Source organism: Ammodytes marinus (genome assembly GCF_949987685.1).
Source record: "Ammodytes marinus genome assembly, chromosome: 14".
Lineage (NCBI taxonomy): Eukaryota > Metazoa > Chordata > Actinopteri > Uranoscopiformes > Ammodytidae > Ammodytes > Ammodytes marinus.
The window spans coordinates 5842175-5855972 of NC_137218.1; the positions used below are offsets into that span (position 1 = coordinate 5842175).

At 38.8% G+C, this 13798-nt stretch overlaps 1 protein-coding gene across 1 annotated transcript in view; it reads left to right on the forward strand.

The window, feature by feature from the left end:
- The window catches only part of arhgef12b (Rho guanine nucleotide exchange factor (GEF) 12b), a 40426-nt gene extending 27062 nt beyond the window's left edge, over window positions 1-13364 (forward strand). Inside the window, exons 17-38 of the mRNA XM_080040355.1 lie at window positions 51-83; window positions 175-289; window positions 654-759; window positions 1155-1385; window positions 1788-1944; window positions 2633-2796; window positions 3580-3726; window positions 3850-3935; window positions 4208-4333; window positions 4611-4725; window positions 5166-5266; window positions 5351-5428; window positions 5743-5818; window positions 5927-6094; window positions 6522-6609; window positions 6852-6932; window positions 7144-7232; window positions 7738-8031; window positions 8574-8786; window positions 10280-10485; window positions 10911-10983; window positions 11078-13364. Of these exons, the coding sequence (XP_079896481.1) occupies window positions 51-83; window positions 175-289; window positions 654-759; window positions 1155-1385; window positions 1788-1944; window positions 2633-2796; window positions 3580-3726; window positions 3850-3935; window positions 4208-4333; window positions 4611-4725; window positions 5166-5266; window positions 5351-5428; window positions 5743-5818; window positions 5927-6094; window positions 6522-6609; window positions 6852-6932; window positions 7144-7232; window positions 7738-8031; window positions 8574-8786; window positions 10280-10485; window positions 10911-10983; window positions 11078-11091 (2761 nt within the window). The 3' untranslated portion in view covers window positions 11092-13364. The remainder of the gene's footprint in view (window positions 1-50; window positions 84-174; window positions 290-653; window positions 760-1154; window positions 1386-1787; window positions 1945-2632; window positions 2797-3579; window positions 3727-3849; window positions 3936-4207; window positions 4334-4610; window positions 4726-5165; window positions 5267-5350; window positions 5429-5742; window positions 5819-5926; window positions 6095-6521; window positions 6610-6851; window positions 6933-7143; window positions 7233-7737; window positions 8032-8573; window positions 8787-10279; window positions 10486-10910; window positions 10984-11077) is intronic.
- The last annotated feature ends 434 nt before the right edge of the window (window positions 13365-13798 follow it).

Here is a 13798-nt window from a genome sequence, read left to right on the forward strand (position 1 = left end):
TCCTTATATGAATGTCTACATGCTGAAACCCTCCCCTGGCTTTTTTGCAGGTTGACGACACAGACCACAGAAGAAGAGAAGTGGTAAGGCAGCACAGTCAGTGTGATATCAGTTTCAGTTTCAGAAATAAAAATATTAATAGAAATGTTTTGTATATTTCCTGTCCTGTTGCAGCCAGACGATGCAGTATGTGATCCTCACCTACATGAAGCATCTCGGGGTCAAGGTCAAGGAGCCTCGAGGCCTCGAACACAAACGAGCGCGCATCAACTTCCTGCCCAGGATTAAGGTTGGACTTAATACTCTAAAACACTTAAGAAAAATATGTTTTATAATTTTTCAGATAAACTGCCTTTCAATGCAATTATTTATTTATTTTATTTAGCCCTTATTTATACTCGAGATATCATTGAGGGGTGACCCTCATTTGAAACGATGTCGAGAAACAAAAACAACAATACATACACAATATACAATGCAAATACATCAAATCAATGACACAATATGATCATGCCATCATAATGTGATTATATTCTCAAGATATAAACTGATCATTTTATTTTAATGATCACAAGGGCTTCTAATGATCTTAGAATCTGTTGTTATTCGCTGGCCTTCAAGAGAATGTTTCAACGTGTCTTTTTAACGAGCAGAAGAGTATGAAGCCTGAGAAGGAAGGAGAGGAGAAGGTGAAGAGGCCTCGGTTTCCCAGCATCCTCGGCCCGCCTCGCCGGCTCAGCAGAGTGGATTCCACTTCAGGTATCGTTGAACCAACAAATTATTATTTTGAAATATACAGATTCACATATTCCAGAAATTAGAGATAAAAAAAGTCATCCATTTTTGTGAAAAGGTAGCTCCAACGCCTGCGCTGCATTAACGATTCAAGGTGAACCTGATTTCAAATTTAGCAATAAGGCAATATTTGTTTTTGCAGCATATGAGGTTGGTCCAACCTTGCGAAATAAATCGATGTGGTTCCTTGACAAAACACAACAATAAACAAACATACAAAAATTACATTTTCCAAAAATCTTGAATTTTTCTCTTAAAATTACAGCCATTCTTTGGCCCTGTGAGTTTTTTAACCTAAAGTTTTTTTTTTCTGCCTTCATATATCCCTGTATGTTTGTCCACACCATCTTTCTGTGCAGTGGGTAAAGCGGTGGAGATAACCAAGCAGCGGTCTCCCAAGCCTCTCCCTCAGCCTGCCTTCACCTCAGAGCAGACTGACTCTTCTGCCTCCAACTCTGGACGTAACCGTGGGAACCAGCTGAGCGAGGGTTCGGACACTAGCGCTGTGTCATTACCTTCCACCGTCTCCCCCACACACAGCTCGCCCTCCGGACAGACCTCTGATACCAGCGGACACGACTCGGACTCCAGTGAGATATACACTAGTTTCTAATCTGCAACCACATTTCAGATTTCAAATTCTGAAAACTTTATAGTGTGTCATGATAGAAAAATTGTCTATGTTGTGGCTCAACATACAACATACAGTGCAAAACAAATACATTGGAATATTAGAAATATGAAAGTAGTATCCGAGGTCATCCGAGAGGCTCCAAAGTTTTATTTTGTTTGTGACCAATCATCACAGGTCAAATGTGGATAAGTTGTGATAAGTGTGATTTGAACAGAGTCCTGAAGAGGCTTACAACGTCTTTTCTTTTAAAATATTTCAACTTTATTCAAAAAATTGGAAATACATGAACATTTGAATGGACTCTGAAATAGCATTGGTCATAATAACTGACTTTTTAATTTCCTCTCTTCCTCTCCAGATGTTTCTCCGTTCTGTGTCCCGCCCAGACTGGGAGGAGAGGGTCTGTTGTTGCCCGGCGACCACCAGGAAGGCGTCTCCATGGCGACTAACACTCAGTTTGACTTCAGTCCCTCCAACCTGGAGCAGCTTCAGGAGGAGGACCAGGACGGGTTCAGGTATTCACATCAGACCACTAGTTTGCATCTACACTTTTTTTTTTTTTTTTTTTTTTTTTTAAACCTTTATTTATACAGGTAAATCCCATTGAGATCGGAGACTCTTTTGCAAGGGAGACCTGTTCCCACTTACACGTTACCATTTTACACACACATTCATACACCGATAGCAGGCTAACTATCGACATTCACACTTTGCTTGTTCTGTTGGGTAAACATCCAAAAAACAAAAGATATTCAGTTAGACAAATTCAATATAAAGTTGTTGTTGGTGTATAATGTTTATGTGTCTTTGTTTTATTGTAGACTTTTTTTTAAATAAAGTTTTTAAAAAAAGAGAAAAAGAACAAATAAAAATATCAAGCCAATTTAAAATTCCCACACTAATTGATATCTAATTGAATCCAACTAGTTCCAGAACAATTATCTGTTACAGTAATGGTTTCCACTGGAAAGGTAATCCATCTTGAGGAAAAAATGTAGCATGTCAAAAAAGTATTGATTTAAAAAAAATATATATGAATAGGAACTCTTAGCATAACATACTGGCCTCTTTCCACTCTCAAACAATTAATGATGAAAAATATATAATGACGATCAAACTCCTTTATTTCCATACTGTTTGGTGCAGTAAACAAAGATTACGATACCACCATAGCCCCTTTCTTTGTATAATTGTCTGATGCAGAATGGATGTTCAGTGTCCGGTGAGCTCAGAGCTGGTGAGTGAAGATGACGTGTGTTGTGAGGTGGAGCCAGAGGAGGACCCTCTCACCTGGCAGAGTCTGGTCTCTCACGGTGTTCTCTCCACTCTGACGCCACACGAGATCAAACGACAGGAGGTCATTAATGGTGAGGCCAGAAGATGGAGTTTGACATTTTTCTGAGCATCTCGAGAAAAAATTTAAGAAAAAATTTAATCTTCTTAAGCTGTTGATTACATTTGAGATAACTAGTGCAGTGCCCATAGGAAGCAGGTAAACAAAGAAAGATATTAGACAGTACATTTGGCTGCTATCAGTGATGGCTAATTTTACACTGTTGAAGGTTATTATCAGTAACTTACTTTGTAGAAGTTGGCTATAGAGTAGGGCAACATTCCTTAGTGTATTGTGTAAAGATAACCACAAACTAATTCCATGTGTTTTGTTAAGTGAAATGAAACACAAAATGTGTTAATTAATTAAGTGTTGAAGCCTAAAGAAGTGCGCGCGCGGAAGCTCATGCGGATCTGACTAAAACTCAGAGATATGCGAGCCACAGACAGACACACACACACACACACACACACACACAGACAGACGTTTCTTGCTTTATAGATAGATATAGATAGATTTATTTCACTTTATAATTATTTTTTCTTTTACTCCTTTGTTTATCCTGGCCTTTTATCTAATTTACCTAACTACATTAATAATATATCTTAGTATCATGTTCTCCTTTAATTCTAAGAATATCCTTTTATTTGTATTTTACTTATTATTATTAATTTATTTATCGAATTACTCCAACACTTTCTGCTACCTTTTTGTGTGTATGAAAAGTGTTATACCTCACTTTTCATACACACAAAAGGGTATCGGTAAAGTTTTATGAAATTGTAATTCTCTATGTGTGTCTGTCCTTGTGCCTCAGAGCTGTTCTACACAGAGCGCGCTCACCTGAGAACTCTGAAGGTGTTGGACCGAGTGTTCTACCAGAGGCTGAGCAGAGACGGGGTTCTGCCTCCAGACGACATCAAGAACATCTTCACTAACCTGGACGAGATCATACAGCTGCATGGTAACAACACACACACACACACACACACACACACTCAGTCAGTCAGTCAGTCAGTCACACACACACTCACACTCACACTCACACTCACCACTCACACTTCATTATTCTCCCTCTGCTCCACAGTTTCCTTCACAGAGCAAATGACAGCGATCAGGAAGAGGAGTGAGACGTCAGTGATCGGTCAGATGGCTGATGATCTCCTGGCATGGGTATTTTATTTATTTGACTTCTAAAGCACTTACATCTACATTACAATTAAACTTTCCATCATAATTCTAAGCACTATTCTGAAGGTAATTACAGAAGGATTTGTTCATATGTTGTCAAGTGTCATATTTATGATACATTTTTCCTTCAGTTTCATGATGAAATATATCAATTAAAATTGTTACCTGCAGTGTTTTGCCGGGTGAAAACATTGGATACAGTTAATACTGTGAGTGTAAATTTTCTGTGTGTGTGTGTGTGTGTTTATCTCCAGTTCAGTGGGGAGGAAGAGGAGAAGATAAAACGAGCCGTGGGAACGTTCTGCAGCAACCAGCCATCTGCTCTGGGGCTCATCAAGAGCAGAAAGAAGAAAGACCAGAAGTTCACTCTATTCATGCAGGTCAGAACTACACAATACAAACATCTATCTATCTATCTATCTATCTATCTATCTATCTATCTATCTATCTATCTATCTATCTATCTATCTATCTGTCTATCTGTCTATCTGTCTATCTGTCTATCTGTCTATCTGTCTATCTGTCCGTCTGTCCGTCTGTCCGTCTGTCCGTCTGTCCGTCTGTCCGTCTGTCCGTCTGTCCGTCTGTCCGTCTGTCCGTCTGTCCGTCCGTCTGTCTGTCTGTTAAACCTTATTTCTCCTTACTGTCTTTCTTCAGGAAGCTGAGAGCAACCGTCTGTGTCGCAGGCTGCAGCTCAAAGACATCATCCCTGTAGAAATGCAGAGAGTGACCAAGTACCCGCTGCTCCTGGACAATATCGCCAAGTACACAGGTAATAAATACATACGACCTAACGTATTGGATGGCAAAGAGGGGCCAAACGACCAGTGCTGGTTGGATCCCCGGCACCGGACAGGGAGGTGTTAGTAGTAAAACTAGTGGTGGCTGGTATTACATCTACGGTGCCCACCATCTCTACCATTGTGTCCTTGAGCAAGGCACTGAACCCAAAACTGCTCCAGGGGCGCTGTACTATGGCTGACCCTGTGCTCTGACCCCCTCTGGAGTTTAGTGTGGGAGGGGATATGCGAACGACATTTCAATATAGACTTGTGTGAGTGTACTTGTGTACCTTGTGTTAATTGACAAATAAAGCAATTTAACAACAACTTGACTTTTGAGCTCATTATATTGGAGGATTAACCGAGCGAAAGGAGAAAGACAGAGTTTCGGTTGTACATAACACAGCTTTCGTTTTTGTTCATTTAACAGAAGACCGAGAGGAAAGGGAAAAGGTGAAGAAAGCCGGAGATTGTTGCAAAAAGATCCTCAACCACGTGAACCAGGCCGTCAAAGAGGCCGAGAACAAGCAGGTAACCATCAGTGTATTTGAATTCAAAGCTCATTAACGTCGAGGGCCTAGATGGATTTTAATGAGCTGTCTTCTTCATCACCAGAGGTTAATGGAGTATCAGAGGAGGTTGGACCTATCGTCACTCAAACAGACTGAAAACCCAATGATCCTGGAGCTCAAGGTAAGAGTGGGTCTGTAACCTTAGTGCATCTAGTGATTGGATAACGTTGAAGTTATTATGGCGAGACACTGCAGGTGAAGAGGGTGAAATGTTTATGCAAAAAATGTGTGTCTCTTTTAAAAACTAAAAAATCTAGATGTTGGATAGAGCCAGAGTTCAAATGTTTTTTTTTAACTTTTACAACATAATGCACAACAGATTTTTTTATTACATTTTGTAAATCAAAAAACTGTTTTATTAGCCTGCCCTGTCTTACCTAAAGGAAGCTGCTATTTGGTATTGAATGTTGATAATGTTGGTTCTCTGTCCTGCAGAATCTGGACCTGACCAAGAGGAAGATGGTGCATGAGGGACCGCTCTGCTGGAAAGTCATGAAAGACAAGACAATTGGTAAAAATAAATAAAAAAAGCAAGATCACCGGCACACACACACACACACACACACACACACACACACACACACACACACACACAGTCTCACCATTGTGTTCCTTTCAGAGCTGTACACCATCCTTCTGGAGGACATCTTGGTTTTGCTTCAGAAACAGGACGAGCGTCTTCTCCTCAAACTTCACGGGAAGAACCTGGCGAGCGCCGTGGACACCAAACACACCTTCAGCCCCGTCATCAAGCTCAACACTGTGCTGGTCCGCCCGGTGGCCACCGGTGAGAACTGCACACTTCTGTTGATGGGTTTTTGCATTTTGTTGGTGAAGTGAATCAGTCCTCAATTTGTGACACCAAATATATCTTTTGAGAATTGGTTTTACTGAGCCTTATTGCAATTTCCGTAGGCTGACACTTTTTTTTTTAAACACACAAAACAAAAGACCAAACAACATAAACAACTAGTTGGGCTGAAACTTTAATTGTTAATTTATATATTCATTGTTTTCTTTGATCAATTAATAGTAAAAAGAAAAATCACAATTTCCCACAGTTTTCCTCACAGAGCTGTCAGTCTTCAGCCTTCTTTCATTGTTATTATTAGTTTAACATTCATTCCTGTATATTCAATACAGTGCATATGGAGTCTTGTATTAATGTGGTGCAATGTTTTTAATCATTGTTTTGCATTTTATCTCCTCATCAGACAACAAGTCTTTCTTCGTGCTGTCCATGTCAGAGAACGGAGCTCAGATCTATGAGCTGACGGCTCAGACAGTGTCCGATCAGAGGACGTAAGTCTCACGCCCCGAAAATCTGAAACAGAATCAACATTATACAGTAATTTTCACATGATGTAAAGCTCATTAAAAACAAGGAATACAGTTAGAAAAGTAAAAAATAAGTCAAGCTAAACAGGACAAGTTAAAAAAGATAGAGTAAAAAAACAGAAGCAGAAAAAAGTCTGCATAACGCATACTGATAACTATAGAAACTAACTCTGTCTGGCCCTGCTGTGTTACCTGTGTCCATCCAGGTGGCAGTGTCTGATCACACAGTGTGCTGAGGCCATGAAGGCCAAACCTCACAACAGAGACGCGCCTCCTGCTCAGACTGAGTGAGTCCCCTAACCCAGGCACTTACTCACACATTAATACTGCTGTTGTTTTACATTTTTTCTAATGACTTTTTTTCTAATGACTTTTTTTCAGACTGAGTGAGTCCTTTTAACACAGCAAAACTTACTTACCAATACTGTTGTTGTTGTTGTTGTTGTTTTTTCACCGTTTCTAATGAGATTATTGTTTTTATTTCATAATGTATTTCAGTGCCGACGCAATCGAGATCATCAAACGTGAGCTGCCCAAGGCGATCAAAGAACCCAACGGCACATCCGGTGGAAGCATCCATTCATCAGGTACTGGAGCTTGGATGGAATTAATTTTTAATTTTTTTTTAAGTGTTCAAACATTTAGCATATTAAAAAATTGTATTAATTGAAAACAAATGTAATCACCATTTACGTAATTTATCAAGAAAAAATATTAATAATTCACTCCTTCCATCTGAGGTGATGTTTTATGTTGTTATAACCTGAACATCGTTGGGTCCAACTATTTATCTGTTAATATAATTAAAAATAACTGCATGGCTGTAACATTTTACATCGGATAAAAAAATACTGCAATGTTACACTTTCACCCTCTGAATCCAAATCTCACTGCATCCCAGATAAAGATACATTTAGCATATTATTCAGTAAGACATTAATTGAAATGTTTGTATCATAATTTAAAGGTGGAGTCAGCGATTTTCTCATCAAGTCTTTAAAAATTAAATTTTTTTTGAAACTACAGTTTAAATATTTATATTTTTCCAATCTTACATTTTCACCCTCTGAATCCAAATCTCTTTTTACCCAGATAAAGACGCTGCCTCATCTCCAGACATTCAAACGTCGCCTAGCAACAACCCGTTTGACGGTATGACATCAGAGGACGAGGAGGAGGAGCCTATAGACATACCAGAGGAGGTGGAGGACTGTGATGAAGAGGTGGATGAAGCAGAACTAGAGGCCTTTCTAGACGGGCATCTGGCAGACGGCCTTCCCTTCCTACACGAGGAAGGGTCCCGTCAAGGCATCGCCCTCGACAACCAAGAGCACAACGCCATGTTCCCCGTACCCGCCTCCAAAGGGGAAGAGGCGCTCAGGACATGTACGTTATAAAACTGATTTTCTGACTGACAGACTAACTGACTTTTTTATTTAATTTTTTTGTCTGTTACACTGTACAGATGAAAATATTAGGAACATTCTAATTTTAAAGTCAACTGTCTGGACTTGATTTTTGAGTTTTGAGGCCAACTATGTTTTAACGCTGTTTAATGTTTGAATCAACATTTTGACCGACTTGGTTTTGTTTGTTACCTGTATGAGAGAATAAGATGGCACGACTATTTATAGAAATTCTTAGAATGTATAACTCACCTCAACTTTATTCATATGCAATTTTTCATTACATTTATCTCAACAAAAGTTATAGTAATACGGTGGCTCAAATATAGTCAGTTTTCTTTCAAACTTAGTGAGCTTTAGTTTTAGCCTCACAACTCAAACATCTAGTGCAGATAGTTGCTTTGAAAATGTTCCAAAAGTTTTCATTTTTACAGTGTAAGTTTGGAAATTTCTTTCCCAATATTGGAAAACCTATGAAATGACTTTTAAGATAATAGAATTTCACATGTTTGTGTGTCCTAGTGTCTATGCTGAAGCAGGCTCTGTTCAGCCACATGCTCAGCAGAGAGGCAGAGGAGGAGACAGAGGAGAGACAGAGCAGCACCCCTGGATGTCAGCTGACGGCCTCGTTGCCTAGCAGCCCTGAGGGGCCCGGTGTTCTGAGCGCACAGACAGAAACAAACCCTCTGCTCCCTTCAGGGCCCACAGCCCCGTCTGACACTACAGAGAGCAACGGTGAGATACCATACTTATATGTGTTTGTTAAACATAAGGCTGCAAGGGGGGACAGCTAGTGGCAACTTTATGTTTATGAACAGATAAAGAAACTATACATGTATTGGCTAATGAGCTTTAGAGGTGCTGGTTATTTTATATATACTGTATATATATATATATATATATATATATATATATATATATATATTAGGGCTGTCAAAATTATCGCGTTAACGCAAGGTGATTAATTTCTGGAATTAATGCGTTAATTTTTTTTATCGCAATTAACGCATGTGCAGATTGATCCGCCCCGTACATCCCACCGGCTCTGTACTACAGCCACTCAAACGTTGCAGCTGACCCAGGATCAGTAGCTGCGCGCAGCCAAACATCACAGCACGCTAGCCCATGCCGTGTTTTAAACTGCTAATGGTCACGTCTGTGTCGGGGGCATAGATAGTATATACAATCAACTGCCGCGGAGCCACTCAAACGTTGCAGCTGACCCAGGATCAGTAGCTGCGCGCAGCCAAACATCAAAGCACGCTAGCCCATGCCGTGTTTTAAACTTCTAATGGTCACGTCTGTGTCGGGGGCATAGATAGTAGCCTATATAAAATCAACTGCAGCGGGTGACAGTTGATGTCGGGAGCAACAGGAGGAGAAACATTGTCCGCTCTGTTCAGAGCCCGCGAAGACACAAACGTCTGCAGTTTTCAGAGGTGTGTGTGAGTAGACATCAACATAACGTTGACTTCCTGGCACAAATGAACAGTCCCCTAGGACGTGTTCGCGCGTACACGCAAACACACACACCCACACCGCGGACTGTAATCAAGTTGTATTCAAGAATGCACAACCTATAGATTCACCAAAGAAATGCCATTATATAGCCTATATTTGCCCAAAGACATAGTAAAGAGACAGACCAATTGAATTATGGTGTGGTAGGTATATATTTTAGTTTGATTTAAATGTATTTTTAGTATTAAAACCATCATTTGGATTTTCAATTAATACAAATTCAAATTTTAAATGTACATATCCACCTCCTGTCCTTTATCTTTACAACAATATACAGAGAAAATTCGAATTTTTTGGGCATATTTCGAATGGTAAAATTAATCGTGATTAATCGTGATTAATCCACAGAATCCTGTGATTAATCTGATTAAAAATTTTAATCGTTTGACAGCCCTAATATATATATATATATATATATATATATATATATATATTCAAATAATAATTCAAATATTTCAAAGAAAAAATATTAATATAATTTTTTTGTTTCATGATGATATCTATAAGTAAAAATGTTAAGCCTATTCACTTGCAATGTCTCGCCTTAAACTATGCTAAGCTAACACTCTGCTAGCTCTGACTTGATAGGCTATTTTATTGGCAGATTTACAATTTTTATTATCTGCTAAAACAAAAGTGTAAAAAGTGAATTTCCCTAAGAACTGTACGAGATGTGTTTCTAATACACAAACATACCTTCCTTCCAGGTGGTTTTGTGGTTGTGGATCAAATCTCGGGGTGTGAGGAGAGCAGCACTGATGAAGACGGGGCGGTGGTGGTGGGCGACGTGGGCATCGACATGAGCAAACTGCTGTCCTCCTCCTCACAGGCAGGGGGCAGCGCAGGGCCCAACCTCAGCAGGCAGCTACGCACTCACCTGCGCCTCCTACAGGCAGACCTGCAGTATCTCAAGGTACCGCTTGTGTGCGTGTATCAAGTGTTTCAACGAGATGGTTTCAGATGGATTTGTCTCTTAAAGTGGCTCCGAGGAACTTTCAGTTTGTGTTTATTCTAGCACCCCCCTTTGGACAATATCGGTAGTTTTTATTTACGACTTCAGCTGGTGTTCCTGGGTGAGCGTTCCCATAACAAAGGCATTGAGAAAACTATGTAAAAAAAGCGTTTTTGCACTGATGGTCTCTTTTGCTGTTACATGTAATTTATGATCATCAGAGGCAACATTTTAAACTTCCTCGCAGCGACTTAAAAACACTTAAATTAGCTAAAAAATTATTTAAGAGAAGAACTCTAAACTAAATAGGGTAGTATATTTTAATGTTACCTGTGTCTTTGTCTGATCAATTCTAAGTGACTTTTGTGTGATGAATTTTCTACTAGGAGGTGGAGATGAAATACAACGAGCTGCGACAGACACACAGCGACCCAGCTACTGACTCAGAAGACAACAATGGTGGGTTTCAATTCTCTATCAATAATCAAATCTTTTGTACTTTTTTAACTGTGAAAAATCTCAAACACTCTTTACTGTCTTATATTTATTGCAGATGGTATCCAGTGATGAAGCATAATTCCTTCTGGACGAATCCTTGACCATTTTAACACTGATGTCGCTCCAATGAATGAAAGGCTTTAATGTCTGGTATCAATGGAGGACTTGATCGTACATTATCAGGAATGTTCCACTTTGAACTCAAAAACCCCGGAAAAATCAGACGGCCAGAGCGGGACGCTGTTGCCGGGCAGAGAAAATTGTGGAATTATCCCCGAGGACAATTCAGTCACTTTGTGTGCCTATGATATAAATATTAATCAACTGCATAAATTATCTTAAACACTGGAGATACGAGAAATGGATTAAAGGGCAAAGTCGTTAAGAAATAACAGAAATGGAAACGAGACTTGAAGACAGTGACCCAGAATGATTTTTTTGTGAGGATCAAGAAGGAACATTGTCTTGGTCGGGAGAACTCACTTGCTGTACTGCTTGATATTAAAGAATTCTGCAATAGAAAATAACTGTACATATTATGCCCAGCAGAACCATGCTGCCCACACAGGCTAGAAAATGGACTTCCTTTATAATGTAACTGAAAACATCTATTCTTATCATCCCCAAATGTCTATTTTTTTTTTAAACGTTTTATGTTCAATCTCTGTTGCCTAGTTTAGCATAGAACTGGATTTGAGGAGGAACGGCTATCATGTCAAAATAACCAACTACCGGCACCACAAACATTGACAAATTCACACATTGTATCTTTTTTTGTTTAATCCAACGTTTTATTTTAACTGTGGTGTTGCCAGGTTTGCTACCACTTTGTCTGACACTCACTGATCAGACATGGCAACCTATGCAGTACCTGGATACGTTGCAGACCAAAAATGATGTGGTCACATTTGTGTCTGTACGTATTATTGTATAATTCTTAAGCTTTAGAAGGGTTCACTGATGTGTTTTTGAACGTATAACTCTTCCTCCCTGCATCCAGTTTGATGCTAAGCTAGGTGATGCTAATCATGTCCTGAGTCCAACTCCGCACTTAACGCACAAACATGAGAGGGACATCCATCTTCTTGTGTCACTCTCGGAAAAAATATTAAAAGTATTCCTTCAAGCCCATAAATAGTACAATCTATACGAGATTTCTGCATATCTCACTTCTTATTAACGATTATAAAGTCCCTGTTTTTTTTAAAATTTCCTTTAGCACTTGAATGTAGCATAATATAGCAAACAAAAAATCAACGCTGTCTGCACTTGACCAAATTCCAGCCAAGTGATGCATTTCATTATAAATGTCTTTCCAAGGTATAAACAAACAATACAGAATTATGAACAGACATATGGAGGTAAAAAAAAAATGTCGAGTTTTTTTCCAAATGGAGTTTGCCCTCATGGAAAACAGATTTGGCAAATACTGTTTTCTCTTTATTTTCTATTTTTTATTCCCCACAAGAATGAGATATCACTACTCTTAACTCAGTGCACAGTGCAATATTAAGATCTTTGTCACATTGTGTGTGTAGCTGCAGGTGTGTTTCTCTGATATTGAATGCATCTGGCACAATACACCACGTAATATAAATATATTATAAGGTTTATAAGGTTTTCAGTGTCCGAGCAAATGTGAATTTATTGATTGAAATTAAACTATAATGGGAAACTTATTTTTTTTTTAATATTCCAGATTTTTCTTTCTAAATTCCTCTGATTCCATGATAGTTTGCACAGTAAAGGTGGTTTACTAATCTTGTTCATCATCAAATTTCGAAAATCCCGAAAAACAAAAGTGTCTTTATCCCCCTGAAGTATGGTGAGGATTCCAGACCATTTTGGTTACATTGTAACAAGCAGTAATATACCTACATTTGATTGAATTTGCTAACTTTAATATACCAGAAGCAATGCGATATACCACACCTCTAGTGAGTGGCCCAGCCCCTTGTATTTTTCTTTTCTGTATGTAGGCCTCATTGAAAACAGTTTGGACACCCCTTGGTTACAGCAAAAGGCTTCTTATTAAAGCCAAAATTTAGGTTGCAGTCCTAGCCTGGTTGCACCTTTCCTCTCTCCAAATGTAATGCCACATGTATCGCTTTTGGTACAAGCTACAAAGATCCACTTATTAAGTCCACTCTGCACTTCATTTTTTCTTAAAGATATTCACAAGCCACCAGACTGCACTGAAGACATTATGGCTTTGATTTATGGATGAAATATATAATAAAGAATAAAAAATAAAAACATTGAAAGAACATATAGACAAAAAAGGATTGTTATGGACTGATTTCAATGTAAAGGAATATAATGTAAATTGTATGACTGTATATCAAAGGTTTTGTGTGTGTTTTTGTACACCGTGCTATCATGTAATTTTTTAACACAAACTACTTAAAGCTGTCTTATAAATGTTCTATTCAAAGTGTTATATTTATTAACCCGGTTGACGTGTTTGCTCAAATAGCTTTCAGTTTAGTTCAGTTTTTGTGAGAAGATTTAAAGCCAATCTTTAGCTAATGAAGGTAAAGATTGATAGAAATGCCGTTTTATTTGTACGATGGCGGGGAACAGGGTTGGAGTATGGCTTCTTATTTATCCCTAATACTATTTGTGAGTTCATCTATAGCTGTCAAATGTCCATGAGTAGCAGCAAAATAACAAATTCGCAGTAAACAGCATCAGCTCCACATGGCATCTGCAGGTTCTAAAATCTTGAAAAGCATTGAATTCACAAAAAAACACTCTTACGCAACCATGGGGCAAA